The sequence below is a fragment of the Oncorhynchus gorbuscha genome, linkage group LG08, assembly GCF_021184085.1.
Source record: "Oncorhynchus gorbuscha isolate QuinsamMale2020 ecotype Even-year linkage group LG08, OgorEven_v1.0, whole genome shotgun sequence".
NCBI classification, from domain to species: Eukaryota; Metazoa; Chordata; class Actinopteri; order Salmoniformes; family Salmonidae; genus Oncorhynchus; species Oncorhynchus gorbuscha.
The window spans coordinates 14,825,091-14,842,295 of NC_060180.1; the positions used below are offsets into that span (position 1 = coordinate 14,825,091).

General features: G+C 43.3%; 1 protein-coding gene across 4 annotated transcripts in view; it reads right to left on the reverse strand.

Moving 5' to 3' along the window:
* Positions 1-17,205, reverse strand: part of LOC124041235 (transcription factor COE3-like) — a 78,543-nt gene that overhangs the window by 11,996 nt on the left and 49,342 nt on the right. For 2 of the 4 annotated variants that reach the window (XM_046358591.1, XM_046358593.1), the window contains exons 8-10: positions 16,988-17,105; positions 12,062-12,192; positions 11,731-11,857 (exon numbers count right to left, since the gene is read on the reverse strand). In XM_046358591.1, coding sequence (XP_046214547.1) covers positions 11,731-11,857; positions 12,062-12,192; positions 16,988-17,105 — 376 coding nt within the window. Of the gene's footprint in view, positions 1-11,730; positions 11,858-12,061; positions 12,196-16,987; positions 17,106-17,205 lie in introns of all 4 variants that reach the window. The other 2 variants (XM_046358590.1, XM_046358592.1) reach the window with 1 other exon arrangement.

The window sequence follows — 17,205 nt, forward strand, 5'->3', positions numbered from 1 at the left end:
GGAGTAGACTAGGGAGGGGAGCTGGCCCCCCTGCGAGGGTTCTCAGCCACGGTGAGGAAACATGAAACCCTCCACACACATCCCATAAATCCTGCTCTGGGTGGAAGTCTGGCTGGAGAGTGTGTGGTGGTGGTGGTGTGTGTGTGGGGGGGGGGGGGGGGGGGTGGCACGTTCCAGTCACGACCGCTTCCCGGCCCGCAGCCAATCAATACCACTTTCCTGTTTTAGAGGCGGGTAATTATGAGGTGGAGAGATTGTCTGACCTCTCACCCCTGCTGCATTACTCGGCTGATATTAAGATAAATTGCCTGATTTTGGGTAAACATATGCTGCAATTCAAACTGTCAGCACTGGTTTGCTCAGGGATAATTTGTATTGATCTCCTGGCTTCTTCCCCATTTTGCCTACTGACCTCACGGATAATTAGAGAGAAAGAGACACAGCGAGGTAAGGCAAGGGCTGCATTTCAATACTTTGCCAGTTATAAAGAGCGAGAATAAAGAAAGAGTGTGAAAAAAAGTGACTGATAAAATGTTCTCGTCTTCTGAACCTGCAATTCAGCTTGAAACACCTTGTTTAGCTCAACTTAGTATTTTCCTCATCACTTATGAGAATCTATAATTGTTTTGTGTTCATAATAAAATGTTTAGCACTTAACAATAAAGTCATGCCAATCATTATAGCGTTTTATTTGATGTATAGTTTACAGCTGAAGAAGCAAAATTACGGTCACTTTTGAATAGGATGCACAGGATTAAAAAATGTAAATGCCCAGCAGAGTTCATTTTTTGGATGCAAAAGCCGAGTGGAAACTTTATGAATGTTTCAGTAATTTCCTCACTCTAGTGAGTGAATGGTCATGTTTCAGAATTTAAAAAAAATTGAATGCATGAGTTGGTGTGCAGCTGTGACCATATCAAATCTCATTTCAAGCACTTACACACACACACACACACACACACACACACACACACACACACACACACACACACACACAATCTATGGCAGGATTTCAATGGAATTCCTCTCCCTGGCATGTGTACTTCCCGCTCTTATTTTGATCTAATGCCCTTAATCTACTCTGTCATCCGTTCATGCTCCTAACACATTCACTCCAGAAGGCTCCGAGCCCAGTGTCTTTGCTTAAAATGCAGAGTGGATGGCCAAACATGCATCTGAGCACGGTCTACTGCTCCTTCTCCATGTACTCTAGAAATAGGACATGAGTAACCGCTCTAGAGGAGCAATGTAACATGGCCGCCGTTGGCAGATGAAAATGCTTATATGGCAATACGCCTGCATGCTCTCAGTACGTGGCAGTGTACTGAAGTCATGTACTGTATTGGCTTGCAGTAACAGTCAGTAACAGGGGGAAATGTTTGAGCTAAGCAGTACATTTAAGGGAAATGGTTCCTTGTTAAGTCTGTGGTCTTGGAATGGAAGTTTGCAAAGAGCGCTACTAGCATTCTTGCCAGCCATTATTGGTTATTACGACAACTCTATCTTTCCTGGAGATAAATACTAGCCTTGTTGCCATTTGCCAGCTATTACTAATTATCCTTAACTGCTTAGAGCCTATCTCCACTCGTCCTACACGTCTTTATTTTCTTTCCCTCTACCACAGATTATACTGAGGTGTAGAGGGAGTTGGAAGGGTAGCAGATAAACAGAACGAGGCAAACTAGGTTTTAGTGAGTTTGTAACTTGTGATAGTATCTACCTGAAGCCTCATGGGCACCTGAGATCATCTTAAAGCTGCAACACAGATATGGGTCACAGATAGTATCATAATCACAACAGGATATTACATAATTTTACTGAGATGAATAGGATCAAACAGGGATGAAAAAAGGCCAATATCACTCTGTGTTATTGAAGGTAAATAGGTGGACTTAAACAGGTGATACAGCTGCAGGGATAACATGAGACATTTAGAGGTCTTGCTGTTCAGTAATATACTGTAGATTTCAACTGTGGAGAGAGATCTAAAAGAAGCATACAGTCAGAACCCAACTTCAAACCAAACAATCTTTTTATTTATTTATTTATTTTATTTTTTGAATTTTACCCCTTTTTCGTGGTATCCAATTGTTGTAGTAGCTACTATCTTGTCTCATCGCTACAACTCCCGTATGGGCTCGGGAGAGACGAAGGTTGAAAGTCATACGTCCTCCGATACACAACCCAACCAAGCCGCACTGCTTCTTAACACAGTGCGCATCCAACCCGGAAGCCAGCCGCACCAATGCGCCGGAGGAAACACCGTGCACCTGGCCACCTTGGCTAGCGCGCACTGCGCCCAGCCCGCCACAGGAGTTGCTGGTGCGCGATGAGACAAGGACACCCCTACCGACCAAGCCCTCCCTAACCCGGGTGACGCTAGGCCAATTGTGCGTCGCCCCACGGACCTCCCGGCCGCGACCGGTTACGACAGAGCCTGGTCGCGAACCCAGGGACTCTGATGGCACAGCTGGCGCTGTAGTACAGCGCCCTTAACCACTGCGCCACCCGGGAGGCCCAAACCAACCAATCTTAACTCACGGCAAACCCAAGCAAACCAAACCAGTGCATTTAACACTGACCATTATGCTCTCCATCCAAGCCAAGCTAACTGGGAGTTATTCCATCTCCAGGAGTCTCAGGTTGAGCAGGAAATTAACATTTCAAAGATCTGCTGGTAAGATGAATCAATAGAGAGAAATCAATGTTCATTGAAATTTCATGAACTTTGAGCTGAGACATACAGCGAGATAAAGCGACAGTTACAATTCCACCAGATATTGCTTCTGCAACAGATCAAATGTAATTAACACAGGTTAAATGGAAGGGATGTACTCTTATCAGTTCACAATTCCATACTCTCAAAATTCCCTTAATCTCTGTATTGGAAATTAGTGGAGACACCTGTTCGCTCCCTTGCGATGACATCTAAAATGAGTGGTACCCTCCTCAAAGGACATAGAGAGGGACTTTCACACATTCCTGTCCAACAGAAATCAAATGGCCTCCCTTCACAGCTGATTGCAGCCGCAAATTAATATTGTAAAATGAAGATCAATACATGGACGGGGCCAAATCGATGATGGCTAAATTACCGCTGCGTTTTCCCCCTCGTTCAAGATGAGTTGTGTTATCCTCTCAAAGTCAATACGGTGCAGCATCTCTCATTCATTTCTCAAATAAACTTGAGATGAATTTCAATCAAAGGCAGTGGTGGAGGTGGGTGTGTGGGGATGGGGAATAGGGGGATGGGGATGGAGTTCTTTTAAAGCCCGTTGGGTGTGGAACATAGTGAAAATGGGGCACAGGGGGGGGGGGGGAGAGAAACCTCATCTATCTTGCTGCACAGGACTAATACTGTGCCTTATTGAGGAATATCAAAATGGAGAACAGTTACCAAACAGACATCATCTAAGATTAAGATTACTTTATTCGTCTATTGTACACAAGGTCCAACTGGTATTTGACTTCTGCTTTTATTCCAACCCCCTCTACATATACAGGCTGGAGCAGAGGGTTGTCACACTGGGCACCCGTGGAGTAGTTGTTCTGTGGAGTAAAGAGCCTTGCTCAAGGGCACGCAATCTAGGATTTGATACCAGCTCACTTCCCACCAGTTCTTTCCCGTCAGACCCAGGATTGGAACTAGTAACCCTCCAGTTGCTGGCTCGCCTCTCTGATCGCTAGTCTGATCACTAGTCTGATCGCCTCTCTGATCGCCTCTCTGATCGCCTCTCTGATCGCTAGTCTGATCGCCACTCTGATCGCCTCTCTGATCGCTAGTCTGATCGCCTCTCTGATCGCCTCTCTGATCGCCTCTCTGATCGCCTCTCTGATCGCCTCTCTGATCGCTAGTCTGATCGCCTCTCTGATCGCCTCTCTGATCGCCTCTCTGATCGCCTCTCTGATCGCTAGTCTACCTGCCACCCCTGTATCTAACAATGCAGTACAATTTTTAGAGGTGCCAATTAAATCCAAATCAATGAATAGGCCTATCATCCTTATAGAGAAACACCCCTGTACTGATACTATCCTTTAAACTGTAAAGCCAGTCCTTGCAATACATTCTACAGAGGGATGCAATGCGGTAAAACACATGCTCATCTGCCGCCACTTATTTCGATACATTTTCCAGCGCAGGATTTCCCAGGACTGTTAATGATTCCACTGTGTGAAATAATGTCACAGTGTGCTCCTCAAAGTCTACCTGACAAACTGCTTGAAAACGAAGGAGTGGGAAAGCGTGTGTCAAGTCAGCCCTCTAATTGGACGAAAGGACCTTCCTCTCCTGAAACATTGCACACGTTCACAAAGGCTCTCTGGCTGAGACTGTGTAACTAGGTGACGAGTGTCTCAGTCACTCATGAGGAGCTACAGCTAAATACCAGGCTTGTAAATGAGACAGACAGGGGAACTGAGTAACAGTGATGGCAACATCAGCTATCTATACATTGCTCATATTACTACACTACACTCTTAGGTTAAAAGAGATGCCATTGGAAGCCCCTCTTATACAGATCTGTTTACATTGTTTACATACCTCTGTGAATGGCTTTGATTATAGTGTATCTTACAGTGTGTCTAGGCCACACCCCATCCCTGACTAGCTGCTACCAAACCCTGCCCTGCAGGGGAGGAAACCGTGAGGAGGCTCTGTATCTGATCTGCTCCAAATCCGGGACTTCAAAGAGAGTCTGGGCTGAAGGGCGGAGGGGAGCTGTAAGGTTAGACCCGATACACAGACTGAACAGCACAAGGCCCCGGACTGATGTGCTTTGATAAAGGAGTCCATGTTTACTGAACTGCAGTTTTTTTTGTCAAAAGCCAACCGTTTCTGCTTGGAGTGCGGCAAAGGGCTTCATTTTAGATTTGAAGACTATATCACTTTGGATCTCTGTCCAACTGAGTGAGGATAAAGAGGTCAGTCAAGGTACACATCAATATTCATTGCATTACATGTAAAATGCATAGCATCTTGATCTGCATTGCTTGCTGTTTGAGGTTTTAGGCTGGGTTTCTGTACAGCACTTTGTGACATTGGCTGATGTAAAAAAGGGCTTTATAAATACATTTGATTGATTGATTGATTGACAAGCATTACAGTAAATATCAACACTCAACATAAATGTTCATAATTGTGAGCTTTGCAGTGTAGGATAGCATTACTTTTAACAACATACAGTGCCTTCTCTGCCTTCACTTTATACCCCTTGACTTTTTCCACATGTTGTTGTGTTACAGCCTGGGTTTAACATGGATTACATTTTTTGGGTCAGTGGCCTACACACAACACCCCACAATGTAAAAGAGGAATAATGTTTTTAGAAATGTTTACAAATGAATAAAATATGATAAGCTGAAAGGTCTTGAGTCAATAAGTATTCAACCCTATTTTTATGGCCTAAATAAGTTCAGGAGTAAAACTTGTTTAACAAGTAACATAATACGTTTCATGGACTCACTCTGTGCGCAATAATAGTGTTTAACATCATTTTTTTATGACTACCTCATCTTTGTACTCCACACATACCTTACCTGTAAGGTAAACGCAGATCCAACCACAAAGACCATATCCCTTTGAGCAGAGTGAAGTTATTAATTACACTTTGGATGGTGTATCAATACACCCAGTCACTACAACAATACAGGCGTCCTTCCTAACTCAGTTGCCGAAGTGGAAGGAAACTCAGGGATTTCACCATGAGCCAATGGTGACTTTTAAACAGTTACAGAGCTTAATGGCTGTGATAGGAGAAAACTGAGGATGGAGCAACAACACTGTGGTTATTCCACAAAACCTAATTGACAGAGTGAAAAAGAAAGAAGCCTTTACAGAATAACAATATTCCAAAACATGCATCCTGCAACAAGGCACTAAAGTAATACTGCAAATAATGTGGCAAAGCAATTAACTATTTGTCCTGAATACAAAGTGTTATGTTTGGGACAAATCCAATACAACACATTACTGAGTACCATTCTCCATATTTTCAAGCATAGTGGTGGCTGCATCATGTTATGGATATGCTTGAAATCGTTAAGGACTGGGGAGTTTTTCAGGATAAAAAATCAACGGAATGGAGCTAAGCACAGGCAAAATTCTAGAGGAAAACCTGGTTCAGTCTGCTTTCCACCAGACACTGGGAGATGAATTCACCTTTCAGCAGGACAATAACCTAAAGCACAAGGCCCTACACTGGAGTTGGTCACCAAGAACACCGTGAATGTTCCTGAGTGGCTGAGTTACAGATCTACTTGGAAATCTATGGCAAGACCTGAAAATGGTTGTCTTGCAATGATCAACTAATCAACCAATTTGACAGAGCTTGAAGAATTTTGAAAAGAATAACGGGCAAATATTGTACAATCCAGATGTGGAAAGCTCTTAGAGACGTACCCAGAATACCCAGAAAGACTCAGCCGTAATGGCTGCCAAAAGTGCTTCTGCAAATTATTGACTCAGGAGTGTGAATACTTATGTAAATGAGATATTTCTGTATTTCATTTTTTAAATAAATGAGCAACATGTTTTCACATTGTCATGATGGGGTATTACAGTGGCAAGAACAAGTATGTGAACCCTTTGGAATTACCTGGATTTCTGCATACATTTGACATAACATTTGATTTGACCTTCATCTAAGTCACAACAATAAACAAACACAGTGTGCATAAACTAATAACACACAAATTGTTCTCGTTTATATTGAATACATCATTTAAACATTCACAATGTAGGTTGGGAAAAGTATGTGAACCCCTAGGCTAATGACTTCTCCAAAAGCTAATTGGAGTCAGGAGTCAACTAACCTGGAGTCCAATCAATGAGACGAGATTGGAGATGTTGGTTAGGGCTGCCTTGCCCTACAAAAAACACTCACAAAATTTGAGTTTGCTATTCACAAGAAGCATTGCCTAATGCGAACCATGTCTCGAACAAAAGAGATCTCAGAAAGACCTAAGATTAAGAATTGTTGCCTTGCATAAAGCTGGAAAGGGTTACAAAAGTATCTCTAAAAGTCAGTCCACGGTAAGACAAATTGTCTATAAATGTAGACATTTCAGCACTGTTGCTACTCTCCCTAGGAGTGGCCATCCTGCAAAGATGACTGCAAGAGCACAGCACAGAATGCTCAATGAGGTTAAGAAGAAACCTTGGTCAGCTAAAGATGCGAACATCTCTGTTGACGAGTCTACAATACGTAAAACACTCAACAAGAATGTGTTCATGGGAGGACACCATGGAAGAAGCCACTGCTGTCCAAAAAAAACACTGCTGCATGTCTGGAGTTCTCTAAAAAAGCACCTGGATGTTCCATAGCGCTACTGGCAAAATATTCTGTGGACAGATTAAACTTAAGTTGTGTTTGTTTGGAAGGAACATACAACACTATGTGTGGAGAAAAAAAAGGCACAGCACACCAACATCAAAACCTCATCCCAACTGTAAAGTATGGTGGAGGGAGCATCATGGTTTGGAGCTGCTTTGCTGCCTCAGGTCCTGGACAGCTTGCTATCATCGACGGAAAAATGAATTCCCAAGTTTATCAAGACATTTTGCAGGAGAATGTAAGGCTATCTGTCCACCAATTGAAGCTTGAGGCAGTCCTGACCTCAACAGGACCTCAACAGGATTGAGATGCTGTGGCATGACCTCAAGAGAGCATTTCACACCAGACATCCCAAGAATACTGTGGAACTGAAACAGTTTTGTAAAGAGGAATGGTCCAAAATTCCTCCTGACCGTTGTGCAGGTTTGATCCGCAACTACAGAAAACGTTTGGTTGAGGTTATTGCTGCCAAAGGAGGGTCAACTTGTTATTAAATCCAAGGGTTCACGTACTTTTTCCAACCTTCACTGTGAATGTGTACATGGTGTGTTCAATAAAGACATGAAAACGTATAATTGTTTGTGTGTTATTAGTTGAAGCAGACTGTGTTTGTCTATTGTTGTGACCTCGACGAAGATCAGATTCTTCCCAACTGTATGTGTAGTTGGTGAGAATTATATATGTTTTTATTAATTTTGTCTTCAGGCTGTAACACAACAAAATGTGAAAAAAGTCAAGGGGTTTGAATAGTTTCTGAAGGTACAAACAGTATTAACGACCTTATTTTCCATCCCCTACCAGACTGACATGTCTTGATCTCCAACAGTATTCAGTGAATCACCCATGACCCCTTTGTCCTTATGTTGATGAATGACTGCCGTATAGCCATTTTGTCAGATTCTGGTGCAGTGGAGTCGATACTGTCACCTTGACAAGAAAACTTTGTGATTCATCAGCCTTCAAGGCTGTCTAGCCTCAACTCATACCTGGCAAGAGATGCTCACTGTATGGGGCATCATCAGCATCATCCAAAACCCTTCACCCAGACCCAGTGTGTTACATAGCAGCCCTCTGTGAGATCAGATAAATGGCACTCGTTACAGTCAGCCTTATAGGGAGAAGAAGAAGAAAAAAACACGACTTGTGCTAATAACACAGAAACCAAACTGCTCACCAAAGGTCTGAAAACGAAGCACTCTGTCATTTCCCAGCTTGGGAAATTAGCAAATAATGTTCCTTTCCCGCTGACAAATGTGTGACAGCTACCCTTCATCTATCATTCTCTCCTAACGTTATGATGCATGTCCTGGATCCCCAATAGAGGATACAGGCGACGTTTACTGACCCTCAATTTACCCATGACAAATGGGGTCCCGGTTAATGTGCTATTTCTGGGGCGAGCTAGGGGTTCATTTGAACACAATTCCCGGGTATAGGGATGTCACTGATTAGGATAAATAGTAGCTGAGTGTGTTAGCAGCAGTGCCAGCACTCCATATTACTAAGGGTCTCCATAGGGAGTGGTCCTGGGAGGGTAGCTCTTATAGAAATCAAGTCTAGCTTGAAACCAAAAGCTCTCATGCAATTAGGGTTTCAAAGTCAATGTTTTTACTGATAGTTTACTCTTTTGCACTGGCGTCAGCCTATAGTAACTTTATGGTAAAAAGCAATCACATACGTTTTACCCAATTGAAGTCACATGCGTTTGTAAAAGCCCTTTAAGAGCAAACACAGATCCTCTATGCAGTAGTTAATAAAGTGTGAAGTATTGACTAGAGGACAGCTGGACCTGTCCCTTTTTGATTTGCTAACCTTGCTAACTTAGTTTGATCCTCCAGTCCCCCTGACCAATTGATAACCAATAGATGGATCAGATACAGGACAAGCCACAACAACCCACTGGGAACAGATGTCAGTTCCACGTCTAGTTTTGATTTACATTTGGTTGAGTTGTCAACTAATGTGAATTCAAAGTGAAATCAACAAAAACGGTCACCGTGTCATTGGATTTAGGTTAAACGTTGGGTGAAAAGAAAATACGAAATGCTATTAGGTTGATGACTTTTTTGCAAATCCAATCAGTTTTCCGAGTTGATTCAACCTCATCACATAGATTTTTGGGGGTTGAAATTATGTGGAAACAACATTGATTAAACCAGTTGTTTGGGATACACTGTGTCCTTTCCCTAAAGTAGAACAATTCGGTAAACATTGATACAGTAAGCATGTGTGGATTATGTAAATGATTATGAAGCAATTGTTGTATTACTTATAATAGGCCTGTGGCCACAGTGAAATATACATTGCTAACTGCAGTACATAGCTTAATAAAGCATACTCTCAAGTTTTGCAGCATTATGTGCCTCTGTAGCTGGTGTTCCCATGATTGAACATACTCAATGCATACTGGATTATTGATGTACATTACAGGGTGCTCACATCCTCTGACTGAATTGTTAGTTTTGGAGGTGGTCCAGAATACTAATCCAACAAGACACCACTCTCTGCTGTTAGAATTGACTGCAATGTACTCTATGTTGACTCTTGGTCATTTGTGATAATTTATTACATTGAGCGAGTTAAATCTCCACAATTAGGGCCTGTCGGGCGAGAAGAGTCAACATGAAAAGGTCTAAAAGCGATTCTCTCAACGACATGACGCAAAGTCACGCTTGAAGGGTAGCTTTGATAAACGGACCTTTGATTCCCACACGTTGCCTGGCCACTGAAATGACAAGAGAATGGCCTCTTTTTGTTGCCAGTCCACGTTGTACTTAACTGTCCGAGAGGTAATGTCCCCCTATCAACTCGCAATTACTGTACATCTGGAGTCCATGTTAATTCTGTCGTTAAGTTCCCGGAGCTCGTTAACAGTTTCATGTCGACCCTGGTACAATCAGGGTGATCCAATCTGGGAATAGCAGTAGGCTGAGGAGCTAGACTTGTCTTATTGGTGGCTCTCCCTTTTAATTCACCACACTAATCAATTGTACTTCCATTGCCTCCCAGGTTAATTGTATCTTTCGACTAACTGGAACAGAGCAGGAACCAGAGAAGGAAAAAGGAACGAAATCAACATAGATCCAGAAGGGGACAGGTTCCCCCAGTAAAACCTGATGGTAATCATCCCAATCCGCTTAGCCCGTGTGACTAATGGGGTCTGTTCTTAAGAGACCTGGCACATTTACCGGGGTGCTATAGAAGCCAATAATGTCTCTTAACTTATACACCTTCCCAGGCTTCACACATATCCACATACGCTCACACACTCAGCACACTGCACTCTTGTTTCATTATCCCAGTGCCTTGTTGGCCTCTGCTCTGCTTCTGCTAGGGAGGTTAAACGCAGGAGTGCTAGGCCAGACTGCACAGTTGGAGGGGAAGGGAACGGGTGGCTTGGGGAGGGGGGGGCTTGATGAGAAACAGCTGCCCAGGATGGAAGGGGTCTGGGGGGGGTTTAAGGGGGTCCACCCCCCCTCTTCACCCACACTCCTCCACTTTTTTTGAGGGAGAGTGCTTTGACGCGCCTCGTCTCATTCTAGCCATCGGTGTTAGAACAGACGGAGGCTTCCAGGTCAGACAGCCCCTGACCCTCATGACCTCTGCCTCCTCACCAATGATGACAGATAAGACCACCACATCCCTCTGTTAGCCAAGATAATCCACCTATACTTATGGTGTGACACTCTCACACAAGACTCACACACACACACACACACACACACACACACACACACACACACACACACACACACACACACACACACACACACACACACACACACACACACACACACACACACACACACACACACACGCTCACGAATATCCTTAACTGCATCCTTCTATTTCTCTCTAGTTCAGTCACTACTTTCATTATAATTACAATATATTGAAAAAATCTGAAAATTAGTAGATGCATATCTGACAAGTGAGGAGAGAAATATAATTGGCAGAGTGAATTATCCTGACAGATTGAATTTAACAGATCTTGGCAGCGCTGACTTCTAATGGCAGTTCAGGGAGAGATCAAGTTGCACTCATAGAAGTCCTTCCACCAAACACCTTTAGCTAGCGGTGCAGTTCTCACACATTGAACATTCCAGACCCAGAAAGCAGGGGCCTGGTTAGTCCATCATTACTGCCTTGACACTGGGACCCTGTTCCTATGCTGTGAAAATGCATCCTTACTTCCAGCCTAACCATAGATGCAAAATGACTGGATGGGTAAAAGTTATGTGTTTCAGCAAACCCTTGTTTTCTTTATCCAAATGTATCAGATTAGTGACTACTTTAAGGAATTTGAACAGAGTTTGTGTTTCTTCCAGAGAGGATGCATAGTCAGGGCACTAAACCCAGGGAGGAGAGACTGAAAGAAGCATTAAGCATCCTGACTCACCAGTGTAGACAAATCTTCCAGGAGCCCCTTTGCAGAACTGCTTGGACTTGTAGGACAGCGTGACCTCCACCACACCAGGGATGTGCCTGGGAGGGGTCTGGACGCGGATGGCGTGGGGGGTGATGAGCTGGATGACGGGGCACAGGAACCATTAAGTCTGACCATACCTACTAAAGTCTCGTACAAACATACAAAATAATGGCTATTGTTACTAGTTTTTATAGTAAAGGCTTCAGTTTCTAATAGGATATGTTTAGTAAAAACAGTACGATACTTAAAACCTAGGCTGAAATTCAATCAAATCAATGGTGTGACAAAAAAAATACTGTACCTCACTCCAGACAAGCATGGTCCCGAAGACGACCTGCAGGCCATCAAAGAAGTTGTCCCCAATGATGATGACAGTGGCCCCTCCTGTGGTCCATCCCTCACTGGGGCTGATGGCCTTGATGCAAGGGGTGGCTGCTTAACACAGAGGAAAGAAGAGCCTATTCAGTACCTACACCTCTGTATCGCCTGATGTCTTTATCCCAGTAGAAAGACATATCATGGAAATAAGCCTGGAGAGAGAAAGAATGATGGATTTGTCCTTTTAGGCACGAGAATAAAAATCATTCATCAGCATGTTGGAGTGATGTAAGCAGACCCTTCAAACGGTCCACTTCACAAAGGCTAAGCGCTGGGCTCGTGAGGGGAAATGATTTGGTGTAGCGAATTATGTGTCAGTGCAAATGTAGCTATCAAAATTGATTAGGCGTAGCCCTGCACGTACAGTAGAGTTTGAAAGCTAAACACATCTCATATGAGTCCAGAATAAAGCTGTAGAATGTAAATGACAAGCCAAAGCAATGTTGTTGGTTTCATGTCATCCCACTGTCTTTGTTCCCTCCGTTCTAGCATGTTGTTTAGAATGCAGTTTCACAACATGAATAAATTCATGAATTATTCAAGCTCAGTTTTTGCCTTTTGTGATCAATTCAATCCATTTCACATGGTTTATTACAATGCTTTTCATCTGCCATGACTTTTGCTACATAGCTTTGCCGTTCATCAGAGGGCTGTGAGTTTATTATAATCTAATCAAACTCCTCCTTCCTGTCATTTGATGCATTACCTTAATATGGTGCTCACCCTGACACCACGTTTACATCAGGCATAGCAGGAAAGCTAACCATAAAACAGCAAGATTACATGCAATCTTTTTACCTCTATATTTTGTGAATACAATGGGAACTGCACACTTTTAACGTGTTCTACTATTTATATGAGCACATTGCTGAACTCCTATTATCACTCCAGTTCAGTAAGTAAATCCCCATCTGCCTTTGTTATATGGATCACTACAGACAAGACATCTCCCTTTGTTTGCTTTGCTGTTGGGGCTGTGCAGGTTATGTTTGCTTTCTCCCCATGAAGCGCACATGCACACACGCGTAAGCGCACAAGCGCGCACACACACACACACACACACACAACACAAACACTGCGGGAAATCGGACTTTAACATCCGCTGTTGACTTCATGCTAATACCCCTTACAGAATTTCATCTCTGAGGTCTGGACGAGTGACATTTGCTTTGCTTAATTGCTAAGCAGAGCATCTGAAAGAAGACCATCTCTCTGTGGGATCGCCGTGTCCCCTCAAAGGAGGTGACCTTCATCAGTGCTGCCGATTACGGCAAATAATTCCCCCTTCAAAATGACTGTACACAAATTGACTTTGGACCCGGGAGAGAGGGAGAGAGCGAGAGAATGAGAGAGAAACAGAAAGAGACGGAGCGAGGGGGAGAGAGAGAGAGAGAGAGAGAGAGAGAGAGAGAGAGAGAGAGAGAGAGAGAGAGAGAGAGAGAGAGAGAGAGAGAGAGAGAGAGAGAGAGAGAGAGAGAGAGAGAGAGAGAGAGAGAGAGAGAGAGAGAGAGAGAGAGAGAGAGAGAGAGAGAGATGGGATTGTTGATGGTGGTTGTTGGGGGGCAGCTGCAGCCAGAAACCTACACACATACACACACACACACACCCACACACCACCTCGGAAATCCCAACGCCCCCCTCCCACACATAGAAAGGACCCATGGAGAGGGAGCGACCGGGGCCCTAAGCCGTCCACCCTTCTGCCTGAAAATTTGCATATGTCTCAATGCACAGACAGAGAGGGGAGCATGTGCTGAATGGGAACCGTGGCCAAGTGGATTACACAGGCAGCGCAGGCGATCTGATGATAGACACTCACAATTCCCCGCAGCAGATGATAGACATTGCAGGGAGGGAATGAGGATGGCTAAAACAAGGTCTGTCTGTGCATCACTAAACTTTGTACTTTTAAAGCTGCAATATGTAACTTTTTGGGTGACCTGACCACATTCACATAGAAATGTGTGTTATAGATCTGTCATTGTCATTGAAAGCAAGTCTAAGAAGCGGTAGATCTGTTCTATGTGCACTCGATACTTTCAATACTTCCCGTTCTTAAGTCAAATTTTTGCTTATTTTACTTTCGGTTTATTACACCATTTTCAAACAGCTAAAAATATAATATTTTTGGTTATGAAAAATATATTTCACAGCGGTTTATGTGGTACAATAATTCTCGAAACTATACTTTCTTGTATTGTCACATAAACTGAAATTAGGCAAACTATTAGAACTTTAGCAATCAGGAAATGACGGAGCGATTTCTACATAATGCATCTTTAAGTAGTTTAAACAATATTGGTTTATCTGTGCGCATTCTCTTAAATAATGTTACTGTTGTCAAATGGCTCTAAGTGCAGATTCAACATACATTTTGGTTCCTTTACTTCCTAATGGTTCAAGTTAGCATTAAAGTACAGAAAACTGATCTTAGATCTGAGCTAAAAGCCAACTTCCGTCTGAAGCTCTAGTAGGCCTACTGAGGCACTCAAACAGGTCTGATGTGTCCGTCGATGTTGCGTCCTTTGTTCTGCCTGCTGAAATGTGTTGTAATTGTGCTGTGGGATGTCCAGATGGTCGGATGATAGTGCAGCTGATGGGATTATACCTTTTAACTCTCCCTGGGCCATCTGTTACCCCTCTCTCTCTATCCCCCCCTCCTCTCTCTCTCTCTCTCTCTCTCTCTCTCTCTCTCTCTCTCTCTCTCTCTCTCTCTCTCTCTCTCTCTCTCTCTCTCTCTCTCTCTCTCTCTCTCTCTCTCTTTTTCACACTCACTCTCTCCCTCGCAATCTTTCAGATGGAGCAGACTGGATTCACTTGTCTTTATTGCATAAACCATAACAGCATTACAGCCACTTACAGCATGCAAATGACTGGGGCGTTGCAGGCTCTATGTTGAGTCTTCCATATTCTCCAAGTCTCTATGGTGGAACGTGGCTAAGGAACAGGTGGAGTGAGTGTGTATGAGGGGGTGTGTGTGAGTCTGCAAGTGTGTATGTATTATTGAAGGATTTTTTTATATTCATGTTTGACTGTTCAAACATGCACGGTTCAGTTGTGTCAGTAAAATAAATACCCATTCAGCACCAATAGGGGGCAGCACCTGTTGAGCAGCCTGACACTGTCACCACAGCGTTGAGACAATAAACTGAGAGTATGCCTTGCTTTCTCAGACACAGACAGACAGTCAAGCCATGTCTGAGGCTCTCACCCAGTGAACACTTATTGAAGAATGTGTTGCTAATTTAAAGGGTGCTGTCTGTCTGCCTGCCTGGTGTCAGAACTCTATGGAAGACATGGATGTGATTACGTTTTACGACCGAGTATCCTGTTCTCATGTGTCACGTGTATGAGTGTCGGGGGTGGGGGAGGCAAACACGCAACATTTTAGCTAAAGAGCTACGGTACATTGCTAATACACACAGAGTGTTTGTTTTTTACACTCAAGTATATTATGTTGGGATAAAAAATAGACTGAGATATATTGGAAAGTTACATTTTCGGTATTATAGTTAAGTGCCATTTTCTCAAACTCCATAAATGAAAGTTATCTGGTGATTTGGGCACTCAAAAGATACTATGACAGATTGTGTTATTGAAAGAAGATGGCTATGCGAGGCAAGCCTACTGCTCTTGCGCTTTGAAGAATGAGTAGGAGAGGAAAGGGGTGGGCAGGGGAAATCTGTGTGGAACCCTCATAACACACTCACACACACACATACACACATACACACACACAGACACAGACACAGACACAGACACACACACACACACTATCCCGTGGGATGGGGGGAACATGGAGGAGAGGGCTCAACCTCTTTAATTGCTCTCCTCATTAAGACGCAGGTTGCTAGGCGATCCACACCTACCGTGTCATAAACGTGAGACACAGACACCAACACAACAGAACGTCACTGAGCATAATGACTTCGATGCTTGAGGCAGGACTTTAATTATTTGATTTTGTCCTCTAGTAGAGGAGTCATTAATAAAGACTAAAACAAATAGATTAGCTTATCCCCCACTAGGACTGGACTACATAAGATATATTAATTGTCTTGTCAGTTTTTTTTTTAGAACTATTGTTGTGTTAAACGTTACATTTGCTTTTGGTGATAGGACCATTAATGGTTATTAAAGTGGAGGGAAGGCCGTTTCAGGCAGTGGTGTGTGTATATAGACTGTTTGCCTAGCCATAATTGCCTCTTGAAATCTGAAGATAAGCAATTTGCACAATTGGTCTGCTCTGTTTTTTACATAATCTCTGAGCTGTGTGTGCTCTCATCTGCGAGAGGAGGCCAGGAGGGGTCAGAAGGTTATGTTCAGTGCATTTTACTTTTTGGATTTCCCATGGTTTGGAGGTCCTGCTTGCCTCTCTTTTGGCCGAGCAGGCAATCAGTCTATCATATGGAATCAGTTGGAAGAAAAACAGTAAGTTCCTTTTTTCTCCTAGCCCCCCCTCCCTCCACCTGCCCCCTTCTTCATCCCCTCATTTCTCCACTCAGCTGAAACTGCAGTGCCCAGCAACAGGAAATCGACCTCACTGTGACTTATTTGCCAATTTTACCCTGTTTCGCATAGGTTAAAAACTTTTATGTGCAATTTAACACTTGGACAAGATTGGAAATAGTATATGGTTTTAAAATCATTCAAATTACCAGAATTACTATCATTCTTAGAATGATTATTGTATACAATTTCCAATCCACTTCAAATAGTATGCATGAGGGAGGCAAATAGCGACTTACAACACAGACTTAGAAGAGTGTATGAACAGAGGGCAAATGGAAGGAATGACAAAGAACAGGGTGTAAAAGGTGCCTACCATTCTCCAGATAAGGAGGCGTACCTTCTGAAGGGTCGAGTCTGCGAGCCCTTCGCCCATGCTTGGAGTTGTTGTGGACAAACATGTTGTCTGAGACAGCCAAGACGTGGCCATCCACATTGACGGTCGTCGAGACAACAACCTGCAACAAGAGTGAAGGTAGAGCGTGTCATTTAGCAATCTGTATGAAAGCGGCACAATCACGTACAAAACATCAGTGTAATCACACTTGGCTATTTTCA